Source organism: Mixophyes fleayi, chromosome 3 (assembly GCF_038048845.1).
Source record: "Mixophyes fleayi isolate aMixFle1 chromosome 3, aMixFle1.hap1, whole genome shotgun sequence".
NCBI lineage: Eukaryota > Metazoa > Chordata > Amphibia > Anura > Limnodynastidae > Mixophyes > Mixophyes fleayi.
In genome coordinates this window covers 70,668,721-70,684,836 of record NC_134404.1, presented here as the reverse complement: position 1 = coordinate 70,684,836, position 16,116 = coordinate 70,668,721, and the positions used below count along the sequence as shown (strand labels likewise).

The following is a 16,116-nucleotide window of genomic DNA, read 5'->3' as shown; positions in this document are numbered from 1 at the left end:
TCCCCATAAGAAAATTCATAATCATTTTTGCTCCTCTACAACAAAAAACATGCTTTATTGAAACTTTAATTGTGACTCGAGCTATATTAACATTGCCCTGCAGTGTAACAGTGATGTCTTTGCCAATCTCGCCTATAGAAAGCAGCGCGTTGTATGTGGCGATTTTGAATTCAAACTTGGGCGAGTTTGCAAAATCGCAGCTTCATACATTTGGAGATTTGTATAGCTAGGGTGCAAGACGTCGGGACTGAGATTTGTAGCGATTTTGAGAATGGTGATTTTGAAAGACACACTTCTTTGCCGATTTTACAACAGCGAGTTTAATCTCGCCTGAGAAAATCACTGAAAATGCAAAATCGCAGCTTTGTACATTTACCACCTGGAGTGGCGCAGTCAGAGTGCTGAAGAGTGGCATGAACTGAAGGAAGCGGTTCACACCAGACATCCCACGAATACTGCTGAACTGATACAGTTCTGTAAGGAGGAATGGACCTAAATTACCACTGAGTATTGTGCAGGTCTGATCCGTTTGGTTGAGGTTATTGCTGTTAATAAATCCAAGAGTTCACCCTGCACTGTGAATGTTTACAAGGTGCGTTCAATATAAGAACATCAAAACTTATAATTGTTTGCGAGTTTGTTTTGATTGTGAGTTTAGTTTATTAGTTTAAGCAGATTGTGTTTTGTCTATTCGTTTGACTTAGATGAAGATCGGATCACATTTTATGACCAATTTATGTAGAAATCCAGGTAATTCCATAGGGTTCACATACTTTCTCTTGCCACTGTATATGACCAGATGCCCCTCAAGCAGCCATTTACTGCAAGGGATTAGGTTCTTTTCATACAAAGGTGATTTGCAAATGTGCAGTTGCAATTAAAGTTTATAGTCAGATTTACTTACTCCTACACTATGAAAGCAGCTCTAATTTATAGAGCAGTGGTAACTAATGATTGAGAATTACCCATGGAACAACAGCCCCCATGGGTGCCAACTGTATTATGTAAACACCTAACCCAACAACAAAGATTTGCTCATAATGAAAATATCTCCCATAGTTCCAACTTGTTCTTTCAGAGCATTAGCTGATTTTCAAGCCGGTCTCCTATCATATTTTTTCCATTTTCTCCAATACTTTGCTGTAACAGAGCACTATCAATATGAACAGCAAGCAAGCACCCGAGGACCTTGATTTTTCACTGAGCCAGAAACAAAAGAAGGGTATGTGGTCTGCAGTGTGAGCTGGGCTCTCTGGGCTAGTGTACTTAGTTATCCTCGGTCATTGCATCGGTAAAGGAAGAATGCAGATACTGTGTCTTTGTATAGTTGTTACATAATGATGAAGGTCTAGTGAAGTTAGGTGACCGAAAGTGCTAATAGTTGAGCTATGGTAAGCCTACTTCTAGAATAGATTCTACAGGGCTCTAGAATATTTCATGATTTTATACATGTAATAATATATGAAAATAGCTTCACATTTGCTGATGCAGCTACTTTACATTGGAAATATACAGCGGGTGTATTAAAGGGCAAATACACAATACAGATAGTCTCTAATGGAAAAAAACAAATATGAATATGTTAGAAGTACTGGTAAAATGCAATCTAACCTCTACCCATTTTTATGTCCCTCTTTTACATAAAAAGTTGTTGTACATGTACTAAAAATAACACAATCATGTAAAACAAATTGACTGCACAATTACTTTGATGCTAGCAGTTTTGATTTTTACATTCACTTTTGTCAGTTTACATTTACAGGTATATTAGTTTACCTTATGTATAATTGGTGAATTTGTAGCCATTCCTACGGGACCACTGAAATGACAAAGTTGCTACTCCATGGTTCCCAACCTTGTTAATAACCCTGGTCCTGACAACACAGGCGATGTCTGGAACATCCCTAGTTCTCTTTAGTGTGGGCCATGTAGCTCTGAGAGGGCGGCATGCTGTTCTTTGCGTGGCTCCCCATAGAGACAACAGCCCTGTGTTAACCAACCTGGGGCAGGTTTTCACTATAGCAAGGGGGCTGGCTCAGGATCTAGTGGGGTGAGGGGAGGCTCTGCCTTTTTGTTATTATTTTAAGCAGTGCACTCTATATGGGACTGAGTTATTACTGGTGTCAATTTTATGTGTACAATTTACACTTTAGCACAGTGTGTATCTTCCGATTTTTCCACCTCTCCACAAACCTAGGTACACTGCTAGTTTGCAGAGCGTCTGTTGAGAGCAGACAATAGGTGAGTGCAGAAAGAATGCGCATTGTCGTAATTGAGGTCCACAGTGCTTTTAAAACATTTCTATGTATTAGAGAAATAGTCATCCTCACTTACATTGGTTTTTTTTTTAAAAAAAATAAGGCAGTACACAAATAATTTGCCATCTAACTAGTAACTCTGGAATAATTATCTTATTTTTTTTTATTGCAGAACAAACTTATGTATTGTTTTATGTAATCCGATTTGTGAACAAGCACTAAGTCATAGCAACAAACTGTTGGTGCCCCAGAAGACATATGTAATCTCTAAGGACAGCTCTGTTTTCCAAAGTTGCTATAATGATGAATATGTTAAATTGCACCATTGCCTTCACCCCTTAGAATGCAGCCCGTCACTGTATCAAGAAGCAGTGGTATAGGGACAAGTACAAAGCTGAGCCTTTAGATTGTAAGCTCTCACGAACAGGACCCCCTGTCTCATTTTTTCACCTTCTCCGTCAACCTCATATGTCCTTGTTCTGTTTCTACGTATGGTTTGTTTTTTAGTATGATTTGTTATACCATTACCTACTATAGAGCCCATATTCATACCACCCAACATTTAAACTTGTTAAACCATGAAAAAATAAGCCACTCCCCGATCTGCCTAAATCCCGCCTTTGACCTTCTCAGATTCGCCCAATCCTAAATGAATATCTTCCCATTTTTGTAAATGTCCCACCACTTTTTGGGGATTGTCCAAAATCAGTACAGTTAGGAGGTATTGCTGCTCTTTCAGGCATCTCATAGCTGGCTTATAAATTTATGTTCTAATGATCTGATTGGCTAAAAGAATAGAATTGAAAGGTGCCTAATATAACAGGTGTAAATGTGTTCCATTCACTAATAGTGCAGTGCAAGCATCAGCAACGGACTGCATTAACTTAGCCTATACTGTCATCATGGGCAGCGCAGTGGCCTAGTGGTTAGCACTTCTGCCTCGCAGCAGTGGGGGTCATGAGTTCAATTCCCGACCATGGCCTTATCTGTGTGGAGTTTGTATGTTCTCCCTGTGTTTGTGTGGGTTTCCTCCAGGTGCTCCAGTTTCCTCCCACACTCCAAAAACATACTGGTAGGTTAATTGGCTGGTATCAAAATTGACCCTAGTCTGTCTATGTCTGTGTGTGAGTGTGTGTCTATATTAGGGAATTTAGACTGTAAGCTCTAATGAGACATGGCTGCTGTGAATGAGTTCTCTGTACACCGGTGCGGAATTAGTGGCGTTATATAAATAAACGATGATGATGATGATGATTTGCGTTCTAAAGTAGAATGTATTTTATTACTATTAGTGAGTGTTCCAGGTCTTCCGATATACAGTGCCATGCTATACAACTACTTCTTCTGCCTTCACTGTAGTCTGCCGGTATACAGTGTCATGCTATACCACTACTTCTTCTTCTGCCTTCACTGTAGTCTACCTGTATACAGTGTCATGCTATACCACTACTTCTTCTTCTTCTGCCTTCACTGTAGTCTGCCTGTATACAGTGTCATGCTATACCACTACTTCTTCTTCTGCCTTCACTGTAGTCTGCCTGTATACAGTGTCATGCTATACCACTACTTCTTCTTCTTCTGCCTTCACTGTAGTCTACCTGTATACAGTGTCATGCTATACCACTACTTCTTCTTCTTCTGCCTTCACTGTAGTCTGCCGGTATACAGTGTCATGCTATACAACTTCTTATCTGCCTTCACTGTAGTCTGCCTGTATACAGTGTCATGCTATACCACTACTTCTTCTTCTTCTGCCTTCACTGTAGTCTACCTGTATACAGTGTCATGCTATACCACTACTTCTTCTTCTTCTGCCTTCACTGTAGTCTGCCTGTATACAGTGTCATGCTATACCACTACTTCTTCTTCTTCTGCCTTCACTGTAGTCTGCCTGTATACAGTGTCATGCTATACCACTACTTCTTCTTCTTCTGCCTTCACTGTAGTCTGCCTGTATACAGTGTCATGCTATACCACTACTTCTTCTTCTTCTGCCTTCACTGTAGTCTGCCTGTATACAGTGTCATGCTATACCACTACTTCTTCTTCTTCTGCTTTCACTGTAGTCTGCCTGTATACAGTGTCATGCTATACCACTACTTCTTCTTCTTCTGCCTTCACTGTAGTCTGCCTGTATACAGTGTCATGCTATACCACTACTTCTTCTTCTTCTGCTTTCACTGTAGTCTGCCTGTATACAGTGTCATGCTATACCACTACTTCTTCTTCTTCTGCCTTCACTGTAGTCTGCCTGTATACAGTGTCATGCTATACAACTTCTTATCTGCCTTCACTGTAGTCTGCCTGTATACAGTGTCATGCTATACCACTACTTCTTCTTCTTCTGCCTTCACTGTAGTCTACCTGTATACAGTGTCATGCTATACCACTACTTCTTCTTCTTCTGCCTTCACTGTAGTCTGCCTGTATACAGTGTCATGCTATACCACTACTTCTTCTTCTTCTGCCTTCACTGTAGTCTGCCTGTATACAGTGTCATGCTATACCACTACTTCTTCTTCTTCTGCTTTCACTGTAGTCTGCCTGTATACAGTGTCATGCTATACCACTACTTCTTCTTCTTCTGCCTTCACTGTAGTCTGCCTGTATACAGTGTCATGCTATACAACTTCTTATCTGCCTTCACTGTAGTCTGCCTGTATACAGTGTCATGCTATACAACTTCTTATCTGCCTTCACTGTAGTCTGCCTGTATACAGTGTCATGCTATACCACTACTTCTTCTTCTTCTGCCTTCACTGTAGTCTACCTGTATACAGTGTCATGCTATACCACTACTTCTTCTTCTTCTGCCTTCACTGTAGTCTGCCTGTATACAGTGTCATGCTATACCACTACTTCTTCTTCTTCTGCCTTCACTGTAGTCTGCCTGTATACAGTGTCATGCTATACCACTACTTCTTCTTCTTCTGCTTTCACTGTAGTCTGCCTGTATACAGTGTCATGCTATACCACTACTTCTTCTTCTTCTGCCTTCACTGTAGTCTGCCTGTATACAGTGTCATGCTATACAACTTCTTATCTGCCTTCACTGTAGTCTGCCTGTATACAGTGTCATGCTATACCACTACTTCTTCTTCTTCTGCCTTCACTGTAGTCTACCTGTATACAGTGTCATGCTATACCACTACTTCTTCTTCTTCTGCCTTCACTGTAGTCTGCCTGTATACAGTGTCATGCTATACCACTACTTCTTCTTCTTCTGCCTTCACTGTAGTCTGCCTGTATACAGTGACATGCTATACCACTACTTCTTCTTCTTCTGCCTTCACTGTAGTCTACCTGTATACAGTGTCATGCTATACCACTACTTCTTCTTCTGCCTTCACTGTAGTCTGCCTGTATACAGTGTCATGCTATACCACTACTTCTTCTTCTGCCTTCACTGTAGTCTGCCTGTATACAGTGTCATGCTATACAACTTCTTATCTGCCTTCACTGTAAAACTATCAAATTCCCGTCACTTACATTTTCCATACCGCAACTACTAAATTTCCACTTCACCCTCTGATTGACAAATACAATAAAATACTGAGCGCTCCCTGTGTTAAAGCTGTGAAGCTTCTATTCAGATTTAACTCTATTCCAAAATAATAAAGAAGCGCAAAATATATGCAACTCATCTGCATATTGTAAAATGTAAAATATAGATAGTATGTGGGTATAAAATAGAGTATATAAAAATGTATCAACGCTGTGAAAAAGAAAACTGAGCATCTAGTTCCAGGAGACAGACAGACAGAATTTCCTGAGGAAATGCGAACTGCAATTATCTCATTTCACAAAACCCTTCCTCTTCTTAGTAACATTCAACATTTGCTTGGTAAATAAATGCAACTGTTTTGGAGTAAACCGCTGTTATTATAAACCTGGCCATGAGCTGCAGTGGATTTTATCCTTTGCTTTAACATTGTCAAAATATTACTTAGCTTAACTCTGATCCTGTATATATGTGTTATTACTTCTATAGTAGTACCATGTCTACATATCTGCAATTCCTCTTCACCCTTATGATGTCCTCCTTTTCTTATATCTGTCTATTTCAATCCATCCTGCACAGCCTTCTACACCCTGACCACCACCCAGCACCCACTATCAGTCAACTCTTGTGACTTTTTGTTAAAATCCTGCCTTAAAAGTGACCTATAGTCTGCAATCAATGATGTGTCTGTATGGTTGTGACTCTGAGCAGGAAGCCCATCATTAGAATGGTGATCTTGATTCTTGTATTTTCTTTTCTTTACCAGAAGCTGAAGATATGGCTTATGTAAAAAGCGGTTGGCTGCTTCGGCAAAGTAAGTATATTTTATCTTTGGCTTATTAAAGGATCTTTACCATAACAGCATTGTTATTGTGTCATGGTATAAATATTTAATACTTACATAGCATGTGGATATTGTTTGTTTGCTGGAGGGATTGAAATACTCTGGTAACTCAGTATGAAGATATGTGTAATAATATCACATGAATGTTAGTGTAAGCTCTTTTCTCACAGGTGGTGATAGTGTAAGAGCACAACTGGGCTCCAATATTTCTACCCATTGGTAATGATGCACCTACCGTCTCCTTAGGGTAATTTTAGCTCAGACTCTCTTTGTCCCTGGGCTCTGTGAGTGGGCAGTGAAAAGGGTCCCTGCACATGCCAATTTGAAAATAGTGGAACATCATAGACACATCATTAAAGTTCACTGTAAAGTTAGTATAGTCGTGACACCTGACCATTTCTCCATTAAACCCACTCTATGTTGAACACCTCCTGCACTAGCTTGTAAGTTGCAATAAAGTCTAAGAATATAATGATGTTTTTCCACTTGGGATATTCACATTCTCTACTCCTGTGTACTGTCTGTCTGTTACACTTCCCTTCAATGCCCCTTGCACTCCACTCACTCTGGACTTATTCATCACTCTCATATCCTGCATCCCAAGGCGCTTAGTCAAAGGGTTAGGGATCTCTGTTATCACAACTCTATTCACTATAAATACAAAAATATTTCCCAGAGTGCTTCAAAATGCCACAGCAGCCCAAATCACATCAGCGGGAAACCACTCTCCTAATAGAATACATATAACAAAAAGGATGGATCATAAAGCTCTAGATATATGTCACATAGACTTTAGAATAGTCCAAACAGATGTCTACAATCCAAATAGATGTTTTCAAAAATATTTTTTTTCCTTTTCTCTTCACCGTTTTGTAATCAACAGTTGTAGAACGACAAGAAAGAAGAAATACACATAATGGTGAAGTATATCATAGAAAGGGGTCTTAATAACAACCAGTGGAGTCCCTCACCCAGTGGGGAGATTGTTACCCAACTCAATTTCCAGTGAAAACAAAAATGGATTCAATCACCATGGGTTCCTGAGGCCCCCGATGGTATTAGGCTTACATCAATCATGGATGATAAGGGCCTTGTGACATCTCTCTTTAATAGGTTCCCACAGTAGCTCTTCCACTTTGGCACTCTCCCTCTCATCTGACCGGTAGTACTCAAAAAACAAAAGCTGGATCTAGGTGCAATACCTTAATAATACATTTATTAAAACAAGATAAAATAAATAAAACTAATGTAGCAATTGCTCCTATCAGATGGTGTCTGGAGACACAGCATGTAAAAATAGGGAAACAATGTTGTAACTGTCCCAAACTTCCAACATATGCAGCTCTCACAGCGATCCAATGGCAAGGACACAGCTGATCACCAACGCGTTTCAATCCCTTCACTGGGATCTTTTTCAAGGTGTGTTCATATCCCCCCAAAGGTGGTTATTTATAATATTCAACAATCAAGCACAACATAGATGTTTTTCCATATGTTAAATAAAAATTGAATCCAAAATATACTTCCGATATATATAAAAAAACATCATTCATAAATATAATAGACAGTTTAAATACATATAAAAATGCAAATAAAAGAAAAAAAACAAAAACGGTTTGTCATGGTAACCGTTTATGCTGGAATGTTCCCGCACAAAATCCCTGAATAATAAATCTCCATAGAATGTTTACCTCCTTTTTTGTCAAGCGTTCTACTTCCTTTTTATATTTATGAATCAATGTTTTACCTCCTTCTTCAATCTAATAATACTCTATTTCCATATAAACGGAACACAAGGTTGCCTAAGCAACTATTGTAAACATCCGCCCTCTTACAGAGCGCTTCTGGATCTTAGGGCTACCTAGGGAGCCAATGTAGGTATCTGCCCTACTACTCACTACGTTAATCCGTGGTAATGCAGTTCGTTGTCATGGCGATTGTTTGACACATATCTAAACACGCCTGGATATTATCCACAAACGAAACCAGTACATAAATGTGACTGGTGAATAAACCTAGCGACTAATACATAAGCCTGAAGGCTAATAAAAAATTAAGAATGGGAAATTACATAATATAATAGGAAATAACAATGGATAATTCCACTTGAAGCTAAACAAACACCCTTATAAAAAAACATTTTAATTCAAAGTCACTATTCAGCCCAGATGGTACAAGAGTTTTCATTTTGTAGATATATTCCATTTCTGATCTAACTAAGGCAATCTCTCTGTTTCTATTCCTCCAATTTTCCTTGATCTGTTTCACAGAACAAAAATATACTACCCCATCAGGGGAACAATTATGATGTTCTTTAAAGTGTAAAGATAGGGAGTGGTTACAGAAACCCTTTCTAATATTCCTCATATGTTCTCCCAGACAGGTTTTCAAGGCTCGTGTTGTTTTTCCCACATACTGTTTCCCACATTTACAAGCAATAACATATATAACATTCTTTGAGTTGCAAGTGGTAAACTCCTTAACCACAAATATCCGCCCATTAACATAGGAGAATATTTCAGTAATTTTGGATGTATCACTTTTAACTGATTTGTATCCAAGGCATATCCCACATCTATGGAACCCCTTAGTAGTTATTAATATTCCAGCTCTTTGTCTCGGTAGTACACTTTTAACCAAATTGTTCCGTAGATTGGGGGCTTTCCTGTATACAACTGCTGAGGCTTTCCCATTAGATTATTCTGTCGTAGTTAAGGATGAGAAATTAGGTTAATTGAATGCAGACCTACATCTAGGTTTCCAATTCCTTGATATATCTGCTCCTTATATCTCCCTCTCTGCACTCCCAAAAGCTCTCACTCAGATTGGCTGGACTCTATTTCAATCTCACTAGTATTTAGCCTAAAGAAGAAACAAAGGAGGTAGCTAGGCACTAAAGTTCTCACGCCCACCCTGCTTTTGTGGGCGTGAGAACTTTTTGTGATCATCTTTCAAATGAGTTGTTTTTAGGTATCAGATTCACTTTAAGCCATGACTGCTGAGGACCAATGGCCCAAAAGTGGACAATAGCTTTCTTGAGGATCAGCAGACCCCCAGAGACTCTCTTAGCATTATCTGTAGAATAAGGTTGTAATTACATTGATCCTGACTACTTTTAAATTCAGCAGGCAGCTGAAGTAATCATATTTGGTGGCATGCTTCTTAAAACGATACAGTGGGATCCCCACATTTTTATTATTCCAGGATTCCAGAAAGGGATGTAAAAAACAATACAAACAGCTGATGGACATTCCTTTCAAATGAAACTGATATCTACAATTTATTTGAATTAATCTGTAACACGTTTTATTATTATTATTATTATTATTATTATTATTATTATTATTATTATTAATATTGTTATTATTAATAACCTTTATTTATAGAGTGCCACAAGTGGTCTGCAGCATCGTACAGAGGATAAACAACAAGTAACAGTACATGGTATAACAGTACACAAATACAGTAAACAAATAGCACTACAACTCTTGGCACAGCTACTGATAGCCTGGATAGGTAATGGGGTGCAAGGGGTATATTCAGCACAAGGTGAAACCTATGCACACTTGCATATGTGCAACTTACAGGTTTTGAGACACTGAAAGAGGTGCAAAGACAATGGAGGAGTGAAGTCAATGGACAGAGAGCCCAAGGAGGAGGTGTGCAGTGTAGCTGGTGAGCAAACGTTATAGGTAATGAAAACAGGAGGGAGAAGGGCCCTGCTCACTAAAATCTAAAGGGAAAGGGGCAGACAAATGGCTGATACATGGGGTGAGCCAGTGTAAGGGGCTCTGAGGGCCTTTTATGTTAGGGTAAGGAGTTTAAAGAGGATTCTGTAGGGGAAGGGAGGCCAGTGTAAGGCTTGGCAAAGAGGGGAGGCAATTGTGGAACAGTAAGAGAGGAAGATAAGTCTAAATGCAGCATTAATTATAGATCGAAAAGGAGATCTTTGGTTTTACTCTAGTCCAGGACATCAGTTTAGCGTAGTCCCAACTTTCTGTGCTGGTTGGAAGGAGATATATGCTCTGTATATAGTTTAAGATATGTAGATAACATTAAAGAGCAAGGACATGTGAGTTATAGGGAGGTCAATGTGGTAGCATTTTTCTTCTGTTGAATATATTACAATACTATTTGAACCTATTTGTTACTTATTACGATGCGCAGGATAAAAGGTTCTCCTGGAGTTTTGAACCTTAGACCTCTGTGCCTGCTACAAAAGTGTTTCTGCTATTGGAGAGTGCTGTTGTAAACCTCTGCCTATGTTCTGTAGTGTTTCCTGTCTCTACTTTCTGCCTACTTCACCTCAACGAGCTTCTGTGGTATTGGAGAAGGTGTTGTGGTATTACCCTCCCTATGTTCTGTAGTGTTCCCTGTCTCTACTTTCTGCCTACTTCACCTGAACGAGCTTCTGTGATATTGGAGCAGGTGTTGTGGTATGACCCTCCCTATGTTCTGTAGTGTTTCCTGTCTCTACTTTCTGCCTACTTCACCCAAACGAGGTTCTCTGGTATTGGAGCAGGTGTTGTGGTATGACCTTCCCTATGTTCTGTAGTGTTTCCTGTCTCTACTTTCTGCCTACTTCACCTGAACGAGCTTCTCTGGTATTGGAGCAGGTGTTGTGGTATGACCCTCCCTATGTTCTGTAGTGTTTCCTGTCTCTACTTTCTGCCTACTTCACCTGAACGAGGTTCTCTGGTATTGGAGCAGGTGTTGTGGTATGACCCTCCCTATGTTCTGTAGTGTTTCCTGTCTCTACTTTCTGCCTACTTCACCCAAACGAGGTTCTCTGGTATTGGAGCAGGTGTTGTGGTATGACCTTCCCTATGTTCTGTAGTGTTTCCTGTCTCTACTTTCTGCCTACTTCACCTGAACGAGCTTCTCTGGTATTGGAGCAGGTGTTGTGGTATGACCCTCCCTATGTTCTGTAGTGTTTCCTGTCTCTACTTTCTGCCTACTTCACCCAAACGAGGTTCTCTGGTATTGGAGCAGGTGTTGTGGTATGACCCTCCCTATGTTCTGTAGTGTTTCCTGTCTCTACTTTCTGCCTACTTCACCTGAATGAGCTTCTGTGATATTGGAGCAGGTGTTGTGGTATTAACCTTCCTATGTTCTGTAGTGTTTCCTGTCTCTACTTTCTGCCTACTTCACCTGAACGAGCTTCTCTGGTATTGGAGCAGGTGTTGTGGTATGACCCTCCCTATGTTCTGTAGTGTTTCCTGTCTCTACTTTCTGCCTACTTTACCCGAACGAGCTTCTGTGGTATTGGAGCAGGTGTTGTGGTATGACCTTCCCTATGTTCTGTAGTGTTTCCTGTCTCTACTTTCTGCCTACTTCACCTGAACAAGCTTCTGTGGTATTGGAGCAGGTGTTGTGGTATGACCCTCCCTATGTTCTGTAGTGTTTCCTGTGTCTACTTTCTGCATACTTCACCTGAACGAGCTTCTGTGGTATTGGAGCAGGTGTTGTGGTATGACCCTCCCTATGTTCTGTAGTGTTTCCTGTCTCTACTTTCTACCTACTTCACCCGAACGAGCTCCTGTGGTATTGGAGCAGGTGTTGTGGTATGACCCTCGCTATGTTCTGTAGTGTTTCCTGTCTCTACTTTCTGGTCTGTCTTCTTCACCCCAATGAGCCTCTGCGCTATTGGAGCAGATTCTGTTGTATGGCTATTCCTATGTTCTGTAGGTTTTTTTGTAGTTTTGTTCTCTGTCTCTTCTCTCTGGTCTGCATTCCTCACTGTAGCGAGCCTCTGGGCTATTGGAGCGGCTGTGGTATAACCCTTCCTATGTTGGGAGTTGCCTTTGTTTCCAGCTCTGCAGCTGCATTTCCGAGTGGTCTTAGTTTTGGTCTTTTCCCCTCCTTGTTTTTGTCCTGCCACTGTCTTGTCTGTTGTGTCTGCGTCCTGTTATGTGTCCTTTTTTTTACTTCTGATATTGATCCTGCCTGCCTAAGATGATGGGTGTTAGTAATAAGATTTCCCTGGATACACTTCCATCTTATCCTACTGTGTAATTCTAATCCATGGGCCTGATTCATTAAGGATCTTAACTTGAGAAACTTCAGTATTTAACTTATGTGCAAAACAGAATGCTAATTTGCACCCCTTGCATTGTAAAATGGTTTTGTCCAGGAGACTGAAATAAAAAGTTTCTCAAGTTAAGATCCTTAATGAATCAGGGCCAATGTTTGCTGTTGATTGGCAATCCCCTGCTGATCCTTACACAGGAGTGCTTACAAGTTAGTATGCAGGTTCTACCTGTCTTCCTCAAATGCAGGTCCACCTTGAGCTTACTCAGTAGTTCTCGTCTGGTTGAATATATAATTTGATTGATTAAATCACTGATGTTGCTATCACTGATCCTACAGAAAAAATATTGATATTTCTTATTATAAGATGCAAATTAGCTTCTATGTCAATTGTAAAGAGCGGCAGAATCTGCTGGTGCTATATAAACAGGGGCGGGCTGGCCCGGGGGGCAGGGGGGCGACGGGCTGCTGGGTCAGACGGCTAGTAGGGCCGGGGGTAGGCCGGCCGGCCGCCCCCCCTCCCCCCCTCCCCCGATGCGAAATACATAATTTCCCCCCGCGGCCGCATCTGATGATATCAGCGCACAGGCGGCCGCATCCCCTGTCATGTGATGCGGCCGCCTGTCTGCCCCCCGGGCTTCCCTCCCCCAGCCCGCGCCTGTATATAAATAAATGTTGATGATGATGATGATAATGTGTTATGGTCCATAGAATAATAGAAAGCAGCAGTCTATTTACACCAGACACATGAGCTTTCTACATAATAGAGGTGGTAGGAACTCATACCTACCTCATACCTTGTGATGTCATTTACTGCTCTGTGGTACTAAATGTCACCAAGTTGTGTCCTTTACTATTATACACTGTTGTGTAATATCATACATATGTCACAGTCTAGGTAATAGCTGGCAATTAAAATGTTTGCAGTGGAATCCTACTGGTTCTAGGTATGCCACTACATATTGCTATGTCTGAATATAAATATGAACCTTTTGCAGCATTTCAATAATAGCTCTTCTAATATCCAAGCCAAAATAATCCCAAAATAGATCCACATTTGTGTATTACGCAAACATGTGCGGTCCCTAAGCACGATAAAAATAATAATATGTTAAATAGATCCATCTGCACGTCATCAAGGCACGTATCTACCTATTTTGAGCATATTGTACGCAAAATCGCTCTGCATATGCCCAGATTCTGGAAATACGGCCATGAACGCAGCCCTGTACGCTATGCCTTCGAAGCACTTACTACAGGCTACGATTTCTGGGAGTGATCGGGGCATGAAAGGGGCGTTTTGCCATAGTCACTGTACAGTATGGACGTGCCCAACTCAAGTGCACACAGCCACGTCCGAATCCAGCTCTGAGAATCTCCAGAATACTTGTTTTTCTGCCGTAATACTAAACGCAGGTTCGCTCAATATGTGTTCCTTGATGAATCAGGCCCTGTGATCTGTTGTCTGAAAAAACTAATATCTCTTTTTAATACCTAGGTCACAGGCTTTGAGGTAACGGTAAGATGGTGGCATAGTGGGGGTCTCACAAGGCTTCTATATTATATGGTTTGTGTTTAAGCAGTTACACACATATGCATAAATATTAAATTTAACTGCATGTTCTTATGTTTTTTACCTAGGTACTATTTTAAAAAGATGGAAGAAGAATTGGTTTGATCTCTGGTCAAATGGATATCTGATATATTATAATGATCAGGAGAGACAAGACATGGAAGAGAAGATCTGCATGCAGTTAGATTGTATAAATATCCGAGTGGGCACCGATTGCAAAGGTACAAATTGTTACTTTCACTCGTATAGCAAGGTAACTACCAATATACGGTTAGATGCCGTTGATAAGCTATTAAATATGTAGCAGTGTTGGCCACACCAATTGCATTATACATTTGTGCTGAGCTGGCAGTTGAGCTGGACAACCAGATGTAACCTGGTGGAAAAAAACTTCTTAGTTATGGTCAGACGATAACCAATTAATTACAATCTGTTTGGATAAAATTTTGATATATTAGGTTGTATAGAATGTTTTACCAATTGGGGGGCTAAGATGGCCCACAAAGACAGTGCATTGTCGCCAGTATGGAGAGCCGTACAAATCTCGTGACGCAAGAGCAGCATTTGCGCCTGGTTTACACCAAGTCATCATAAACGTGTATTTGCACCTGTCCTCTAGCAGATACCTCCTAGCAGGTATATATGTGTTACTGCAGATCTGCATGTCCACATTTGTGTGTGCACGTCCTTATAGTCTGCCTGCATTTGTATGCCCCTTTCCTCCCACGTGTCAGAAGAACACTAGTCTGCATCTGCGTGTATGCGCCTATAATCCTTGTGGGCATCCACGGTGAGAATTTGTGCAATTTATGCTACACAAACTGATGTAAGTAACATCAGTCCCTGTGTGTGTATGGACACATTTATATTGTAATGAACAGTTAATACTAAACTTGCAGTTGTCTCTGACTAAATTAATATAGATACACATTTATTTATGTGAGCTCTCACATTGGCCGTGAGCATCACAGTAGTGGTTCATGGGTAATCACCTCCCTTTATTTAATGGTTGATTCACAAGCCTTGGCTGGGGAAAATTCAGGTCTGATTTGATAAACTGTAACATCTCTAAAATTCCTGGTTTGTTGACATTTTTAGAAAACAAAAGAATTCATGTCCAGCAAGATCTTTCCAGTTTGCCTACAACTGTTACTCTATAATCCACATAATTTTTATAAAGTCTCCATTCCTATACACACAGTCACCTTGCTGGGTGGATAAAATAGTTATAAGGTAGAATGCTCAGTACCAGCCTTCATGTCATGATGACGGGAAGCTTCATGATCCTCTGTCTCAATTAACTCTCATGACAGTAACCAACCCAAAAATTACGCAATTCAGCAGTGGGGACATTTGGCCACAGCCTTTATTTTAACTTTAAACAAATTAATCTTAAGGGGAGCCATGTACCAGACAATTAAATGCTCCCAAAAGGCCCAAACATTCTGTGCCTGACATTCATATCCCAAGAGTCACATATACCCGGCGCTCAGTCCCAGTGACAACCATAAGCACAGTGTAATAACCCCATTCATGAGAATGGAACCCTTCAGGACCACATTCAAGGCCAGGTCCCACCCAGAGTTTCCCCCAAATTTTCCAGCACATTTTCCCCTCTTACCAGGGACAACCAACACGCCCTGTCCTCCTAACCACAACATGTTGTGACAAGAATCAACTTGAACAAATCCTTCTGTCACCGCTAAAGGGGACCTATTGATAATGTTTGTTTTTTTAGTCAGTGCTGAAGACCATTAGATAGTGGAGTGCTGCCTCTGGGTATTTGAATGGTCTCCCTACCATTCAGGAGAAATATGTAGATATTGATGCGATTCCCTGGCACTCCACCACTAAGTATGTAGAACAGAGTCTCCAATATTAGTGATCACAAAACTATATATAATGTAAT

At 40.5% G+C, this 16,116-nt stretch overlaps 1 protein-coding gene across 1 annotated transcript in view; it reads left to right on the top strand.

Annotated features, from left to right (window-relative positions):
• Positions 1–16,116, top strand: part of PLEKHB2 (pleckstrin homology domain containing B2) — a 52,964-nt gene that overhangs the window by 23,968 nt on the left and 12,880 nt on the right. The window contains exons 2-3 of the mRNA XM_075201697.1: positions 6,527–6,574; positions 14,276–14,428. Of these exons, the coding sequence (XP_075057798.1) occupies positions 6,538–6,574; positions 14,276–14,428 (190 nt within the window). The 5' untranslated portion in view covers positions 6,527–6,537. The remainder of the gene's footprint in view (positions 1–6,526; positions 6,575–14,275; positions 14,429–16,116) is intronic.